The sequence below is a fragment of the Topomyia yanbarensis genome, chromosome 2, assembly GCF_030247195.1.
Source record: "Topomyia yanbarensis strain Yona2022 chromosome 2, ASM3024719v1, whole genome shotgun sequence".
NCBI classification, from domain to species: domain Eukaryota; kingdom Metazoa; phylum Arthropoda; class Insecta; order Diptera; family Culicidae; genus Topomyia; species Topomyia yanbarensis.
Genome location: NC_080671.1, coordinates 212,635,341 through 212,643,435, shown reverse-complemented (window position 1 = coordinate 212,643,435; position 8,095 = coordinate 212,635,341). Strand labels below are relative to the sequence as shown.

At 45.0% G+C, this 8,095-nt stretch overlaps 1 protein-coding gene across 1 annotated transcript; it reads right to left on the bottom strand.

The window, feature by feature from the left end:
• Positions 1–343: 343 nt before the first annotated feature.
• Positions 344–6,728, bottom strand: LOC131680030 (uncharacterized). Its single transcript, XM_058960763.1, has 4 exons — positions 6,696–6,728; positions 3,928–4,123; positions 1,062–3,713; positions 344–996 (listed from the first exon to the last, which is right to left on the bottom strand). Exons 1-4 carry the CDS (start codon positions 6,726–6,728, stop codon positions 344–346), a joined length of 3,534 nt encoding a protein of 1,177 aa, XP_058816746.1.
• Positions 6,729–8,095: the final 1,367 nt, after the last annotated feature.

The following is an 8,095-nucleotide window of genomic DNA, read 5'->3' as shown; positions in this document are numbered from 1 at the left end:
CAGACGATGACCCATTTGGCCAACGTGGACGCCTTGTGCGTCGGAACTGATGCGTGCTTATAGCTACCAATCAAATGAGACAAGACTGTTTCATTCACCAAATAAAGATAACTTCCAACATGCATGCACAAACGAGACGAATACGAGCTTCGACCAACTGCAGATTGGCGGATGACTGCGTTGATGACTTGAAATGATGACTTCTGACCCGGAGGATCGGGGCAGGATGACCTATGGAGAACAAAAATTCCTTGAACTTTTTGCAATGTAAAATGAAACAAAAACTTAACTGGACTGCGGAGGCACTCACTGGGTAGCCCTCCGCATTGCTGCAGCAGTGGGTTTAGTTCCCAACTGCCATTGATTCCTTGACGTTGTCCCGGATTGGAAGAACGCAGATTTTGGATATCGCTCTGTCGAAACAGCCGTCCTTGGTACGCACGGTGACAACTCGGATGTTGCCATCTGCTCCGTAGAAGATCTTCACTACTCGTCCTAGGTTCCACTTCAGCGGAGATGTATTCTCGTCCTTCAATAAAACCATCATTCCTTCTGCCACGCTGTCTCGTTGCCTAGTCCACTTAGTGCGATTGTGAAGGTCAGACAGGTACTGAGTGCTCCACTTCTTCCACATTTGCTGAGCGAGACCTTGGGCTCGCTGCCACATAGAAAGTCTACTGATTGGTATATCCTGAAGGTCGGGTTCTGGGATCGCAGTCAAAGGCCGATGCATTAAAAAGTGCCCTGGAGTGAGCGCTTCGAAATCGTTCGGGTCGCTGCTGACCGGTGTCAGTGGACGCGAGTTGAGGATAGCTTCGATCTGCGCTAAAGCTGTTAGCATTTCATCGACGGTGAGAGTCCTCAAACCGATTGTCTTCCGAAAGTGATTCTTAAATGACTTCACTTGTGCCTCCCATAGCCCTCCAAAGTTAGGGCTGCGAGGTGGAATGAAGCGAAATTCGATGTTATCGTTTTCCGCATCCTTGATAACAGCATCTAGGAAGTGCTGTCCGTGAAATAGTCGATGTAGCTCAATCAATTCCCGTTTGGTGCCGACGAACGTTGTAGCGTTATCGCACGTAGTTGTGGTTTTCCTCGACGGGCTACAAATCGCTTCAATGCAGCTAGGAACGCTTGAGTTGTCAGATCTGCTACGAGCTCTAGATGAACTGCCTTCACAGCGAGGAATACAAATATCGCCACGTAACTCTTCACTGGCTGAGTACGACAATTAGGATATCTGATGAAGAACGGACCACAATAATCCACTCCTACTTTCAAAAACGGTGAAGATGGAGTGACAAGTTCAGGCGGGAGATCTGCCATAAGCTGCTCTAACGCCTTGGGCTTTCGTTTGAAACACACTACGCACTCGTGGATCACTTTTCTGGCCAAGCTGTGAATAGCGGTTGGCCAAAACTTCTCTCGAACGGAAGCAATCAGCAATAGCTGTCCGGCGTGAAACAAACGTAGATGATAATGCCTCACAATTAGAGTTGCAAAAGGATGATGACTATCCAAGATGAACGGATGCTTCCTGGAAGCTGGTATCGGCGCATGGAGAAGCCGACCGCCAACGCGAATTACACCATCAGCAGACAAACGTGGACGTAGACTATTGATAGTGGATCCTTCATGAACTTGACCATTCTTTGTTAAGCTGCGCAACTCTGCTGAAAAGCACTCCTGCTGCGATAGACAAACCAGCACGAGCACCGATTGCTCTAATTCATCGTGCGAAATATTTCCGGTTTTTCTGGACTGCATATTACAGGTTTGTGCGTTGAATCTGAAGCGCAGAAGAAGCGCTAGTCGAAGAATTTTGGTGTATGACGAACGCATTCCAAAGATGTCGCTAGGTGGCAGTGCTTGAGTAGGAAATGATGACGACGGTCGCTCTTCCAGCAATGCAGGCTCTATCTGATCTGGTTCAGGCTCTACAGCTTTCGGCCAATATTGTCCCATTTGCGACATCCACAAGGGACCCTCGAACCACAGAGACTGATATTGTAGTTGAGCTGGTGACATCACTCGAGAAATCAGGTCTGTGGGATTTTCAATTCCTGGTACGTGGTTCCAAGTTCCGTCCTTGGTGAGATGCTGAATTTCCGACACTCGATTTGCTACGAACGCTTGCCATCGTGATGGCTGAGATACTAACCAGTGCTTGACTATCATCGAGTCTGTCCCAAAGTAGGCCGACTTAACAGGTGCGTTTCGGGTGAACTTTTCGAACAGATGACTGAGTAGAAGGGCCGATGACAGTTCCAATCGAGGAATGGATACTTTCTTTTTCTTGGTCTTCAGATTTTCCAGTGGTGCTACTCTGGACTTGGACGTAATGAAACGTGTTGTGATTGTTCCATCTAAAGCCGTCCAACGAAGGTAAAGACAGGCTCCATATGCGACCTCTGATGCATCGCAAAATCCGTGTAGTTGATCTTCGGACCAATCATTACTGCAGCCAATCCAACGGGGAACTGATAACGATTCAAAAGCCATCAAATTTTGCTTGTATTCTTTCCAAACTTCTTGTAGTGATTCATCCAACGGGTCGTCCCAATCGCACTTCAGACGCCAGAGTTGCTGTATAAAAATCTTCGCCTGTACAACTACTGGTCCCACTAATCCTGGCGGGTCAAACAGACACGCTGCATCTGAGTGGATACTACGCTTGGTTATGGCGGCGGAATTCGATCGCCACTGTGGAAAACTAAAGCAAAAACTATCCGAACCAGTGTCCCACCGCAAACCAAGTGTTTTCACAGTAGAACTGGATGAATCTAACTCCAGAGTGGATCGTTCATCTCGCAGATTTTTCGGCAGTCTTGAAAGCAACTTAGCAGAATTGGAGTTCCACTTTCTGAGTGTGAAACCGGCTGAGTTGGCTACCTGGGTCAGTTCCGAAATCAATGCATTAGCTTCTTCGATGCTATCGGCTCCTGACAGCATATCATCGACGTAAAAGTCTTCTTGGATTACCCTAGCGGCAATGGGGTGAGTCGACTCACTGTCTTCACCTAGTTTCTTCAAACACTTCGTCGCAAGATACGGTGCACTTGCAGTCCCGTACGTGACTGTAGTTAGCTCGAAGGGGTTTACCGATTCTTCCGGCGATTCCCTCCAAAGAATCCGTTGTAGGTGTGATGGCTGCACACGAACCATCCGGTACATTTTGGCTACGTCAGCCACAAGCGCAAACCGATGCAGTCGGAAACGGGTGATGATCGATATCAAATCATCCTGTACGACGGGTCCCACCATTAGCGTGTCGTTCAGGGAAATTCCGCTAGACGCACGACAAGATCCGTCGAAGACAACTCGTAGTTTTGTTGTAGTATTGTCCGGTTTCAGGACTGCGTGATGCGGCATGTAGTAAACCGGATCATCACAGGACTCATCGCTAATTTCCTTCATATGGCCCATCAACAGATATTCGTGGATAAACTCGCGGTACATTGCCTTTAGTTCAAGGTTTGCGTCGAGTCTTCTCTCGAGATTAAGGAATCGTTTGTGTGCGATATTTTTCGATTCTCCCAGTCTTGCGATGGCAAACTCTTTCCTTGGTAGGGTAACGACAAATTTACCTTCAGCATCGCGCACGGTTGTTCTTTCAAACAGTTCCTCGCAGGCAGTCTCTTCAACCGAATGAGTACTGTTGACATGACAGGTTTCAAGCTCCCAGAACCTTGCAAGCAACTCTTGTAGATCCGCTGTAGAGGTGACGTAGCTTGAAGTTCTAGAAATGTTGGGATCCTCCGGAACCTTTCCAGATTTCGTACGAATTTGTGTGTGAAAAGAAGGTAAGAATTAATAATTGAGTTGTGTGATAAAAAGCTTCAAAGCGTCGAATAGCCGATCGACGGCTTCTTTCCTTTTATTGAAAGTTTGGAGATTTTCCGCCATCCGCGTTCTAGCGACGCATACGCTCGGCACACCGCCCGTCTCGTTTGCCACCCTGCTGACCCCACGTTCCGGCTTCGAAAGTTCCCGACGTCATCATTGCGACGCCATTGTAGACGCCGTTCGTCGCCATCGCTGAATTGGTTTGCGATAGGAAGTCGGTGCCGAAGCCGCAATACCAGTCGGCACCCAGCTGAGATGCAGCTCTGCTAGATCGACGCTGTTCCAGAAATAACACATGTGAGTAAAAATAGATCATTGATCCGTGCACGTAGGTCATTACACACACAAAACTCAAACCTTCGAAAGCTTTCTTTGCCGCTCGAAAGCTAAAGCCGAGCGCGCTAGCAGGAAATTCTGACCGCACTTAGGTAGAAAGAAAAGGGGAATGCTAGAAAGAGAGGGAAGGAACCGGAAACATGTAAATATATTAATTAATAAAACCTAGGTTAAGAAGAAATGCCGTATTTCAATCCGTCCAATAAAATGTTTTCTGTTAGTGTTACCTGAAATGTTTGTATTTTTTATGTTGATTAGCTTTCCCGTGTAGTGAATTTGGTTCGAAAAGATTTCTCACGTTTCGCGTCGTTTCCGTAGATTTGAATTTTCTTGGTGTTTGTTTTACTCCGATGGGCTATCGGGAATTAGTGCCCACTACTACTTACAAAGCGAGAGGGAAAGAGTGTTCGACTGAGTTCTGCCTGTGATGATAACTGATCGTTTTTTTAGTGCATGAGCTTTCGAGTTGGTATAACGATCATTTCTCTTGCGTCTTTGCTAAATATAGTAGTGGCTCCATCTATACGCGAAACGGAGTGCATCTTTTCACATTTTGTGTTTACCTACCGTTCCTTTGCGCCATTTCGGGATCAATTTCTATAACCATAATTTCATGCTGGGCAATTCTAACCTGACGAGTGGTCCTCTTCGGGGGTGGCGCTAAAGCTACTCGTTTAAAACGTCCTGAAGAGCGTTTTGGTAGACGGAAACCGTAAACGGCCATTTAGCCCGCTACATTTTGACGCCCAACGTAAATTTTGGGGTATTTTTTTTTTCTTGTTGCGCGCATCACATTTTGGCATCCAACTTTAAAAAAGGCTCAAATTTTGCGAACTCATGTAAAGCAATTTGCATCTTGAGTTAATCTAGTGTTGGATTTTTTTTAGTTGTATTTTTGGGAACTGCATTTTCTCAAAAAAAAAAAAATACATAACGATTTCGGGTATTTTTTTTTTCGGATTGTTGAAATCAAAAGCAAAATTGGGCATTTTTATAACGTTTATTCTTCTGTTTTTTTTATATTTGTACATGCGTCCTGAATATACTTAAGTTACAAAAATTTATTATTTCTAGTTTCTGTACATATATTCTTCTATGATAACCTTAAATTTATTGGTACACATTATTTTTTTTAACTTATTAAAAATAAGGCAGTGAAGTTAGTGAGTGAACTTGATTTGAATTACTAATTGTTGAATTTAACATTTGAAAATGGCTTTGAAATTTTGAAAACTGGAAATTATTTTTTTCAGGTGATACTAAATCCGTTTCGGTGGAGAACTTCCTGTATAAACTGAAAAAGATCGCCAGACGTGAGGGAGTGTCAGACAGGAGTCTACTGCGTGTCATTCATCTCATTTTGGAAGGACAAGCTTCGGACTGGTTCTTTACGAACGTCGACGAATTTGAGAACTGGAACGATTTCGAGGAGAGGATACGATATCGGTTTGGCAACCCGAATCAGGACCAGGGAATTCGGCAGAAAATCCAGGAACGCAAGCAGCACAGAGGAGAGCCGTTCATTGCGTTCGTGACAGAAATAGAGAGGTTGAACAAACTGTTATCAAGACCCCTCTCGCGCAGACGGAAGTTCGAAGTAGTATGGGACAATATGCGACAGCACTACCGTTCGAAAATTTCGATCGTTCCGGTGCGAGATCTTGACCATCTGATTCGACTGAATCACGGTATCGATGCAGCCGACCTGAATATTAAACAGCCGGATGCTCGAACCTAGCGGATGGTAAATCACGTGGACTGTGAGCAGTCAGAGTACGACAGTGACACCCCGCAAGCGATCGACGCAATCAATCCAAGGGCGGAAGCGAAAAATTGGAGACCGTCAGCAGATAAAAGGAACGCGACGAATCTTCAAAATGCAGAGCACACCCAGCTAAATATCTGTTGGAACTGCAGGAAATCCGGTCACAATTGCGGAGAACTAGGGAGGACGATTCGCACTTGCACACATTGTGCTGCAACTGCTCGAATACAACCCAGTCAGAACCAGGGAAACCATTAAGGGGGTGTACGCCGGGGAACACGATCATCCCTACAAACGGCAAAGTTCCCATTAAACCCGGTTACGACCCAATTAATCGTGTCCACAAGATTCAAATCGAAACCAGAAAGTGTCCATATTTGCGAGTGAACGTTTTTGTTCTTTTGATGATGCTGAAGGGGGTCGTTGCGACCTGTCTCCAGTGTGGAGACTTTCCCACACCTTCCAACAGCATCGTTATGGTTGTTTCCCATCCAACTGGCTTAGCGGATATAAAGGCGGTAGATTGTCCATTTATTCCACGTGTCACATTTCAGACCAGGGGTCTAGTATTTTGTATGGTCAGGTGGCGCAGTCATCGTTTAATGTCAGCCCACCCCCACACGCCCTCCTGCTCTGAAATGCAGCAACTACCAGTGGGGTGGGAGTTAGTGTTGAGTTGTGTGGCCAAATTATGAAGCAGTTATATAGGAATGATAATGTTGATTGTGGAAATGTATTTTGTACTTACTTTATCGTTTTTTTTTGCTTTCTTACTTCTCATTTCTCTTTTATTCTTTTTCCTTCGTCGAGTATAATTTTTTATTTGGTTGGTGTTAGCTGTATGGGTCTTTCATTGGTCCGCTGATTGTGATGGGCCGAATCCGAGCAGTGGAGAGTCTTCGTCTTCCGAGTAGCCCTCAAATTCTGAAATGAGTAGATCAGTGTCGCTGCTATTTTCACCATTTATGCTATCTGAATCCTCGTATTCGGATTCGACGAAATGATTAAATAATTCGCTGGTTGCCTTTTTAAATCCATTTCGGTCGCTTGCTAGTTCTTGCCAGTATGGTACTGATCTTCCTGTTCTTTCTAAATCTCGTTTGCAGATGGTTTTCCATGTGTAGCATGGGCGACCATGTTTCTTCTTATCAGGTATCCGATGTTGTAGTGCTTTTCCGAGAATGCCGTTCGGGGAGTTCCGTATCACATGCCCGTAGTAATTTAGTCTCGCTATTCGAATTTTGTTGTTAATTGTTCTGCCGTTCAATTCCTTCATCGCTATTTGCTGCATCATTTGATCGTTTGCACTGTTTGTTTCGCCCGGTTCCTCTTCCGATAGTGCTTGGTCCGAAGGGTGGTTGTGGTGTGGTTCGCTATTACTGAGTGCTTTGAGTGTCGTCAGCGTTGTATTTTCCATCCTTCTCAAGGAGTTACGATTTTGCTTCAGTATCGTTGATACTTCCAGTGAGTACGTGACCACAGGGGTGATTAGAGCATGATAGAGTTTCTTAACTATCGGCCATCCGAGGGGGTGCTCACGAAGGAAATTGCATAAGCTGTGGAGAGCTTTATATGCCTTTTTTATGCGTTCGGCGGTGGTTTCTCTCCTTGAGAGGGAACTAGTTATGGATGCCCCGAGGTATCTCATTTTTGATACTACGGTTAGCTTGTATCTACCAAACTCTTGCATTTCGTCTTTGCTGGTGTTGTTTATATGGAACGGGTTTCGAAACATGACTTTTGATTTGGTTTCGTTTATTTCGAGGCCTATGGAGTGAAGCAATGCCTCCAGCACTGCTATTATTCTCTCTACTTCTTCTATCCTGCTGCATACAAATATGAGGTCATCAGCATACGCTAATATTAGGGGGATGGCTATCTCTGCTGCATGTTCCATTTTTATTTCTGGGATGAATTCCTTCAAAGTCTGCAACACATGATGCAACATCAAAATGAATAGTATTGGGCTTAATGAGCATCCCTGTTTTATCCCCTTCTTTTTGTGAATCGATTGTGTTCTTTGTCCGTACCATTGGACAGATGTTTCCTCCGTTAGGCATGCTTTTATTATCCTGTTTGCGAGAGCTTCCGAAACTCCCATCGAAGTCAGAATTGTTGCCGCTTTTGCTATGTCAATTTTATCGAAAG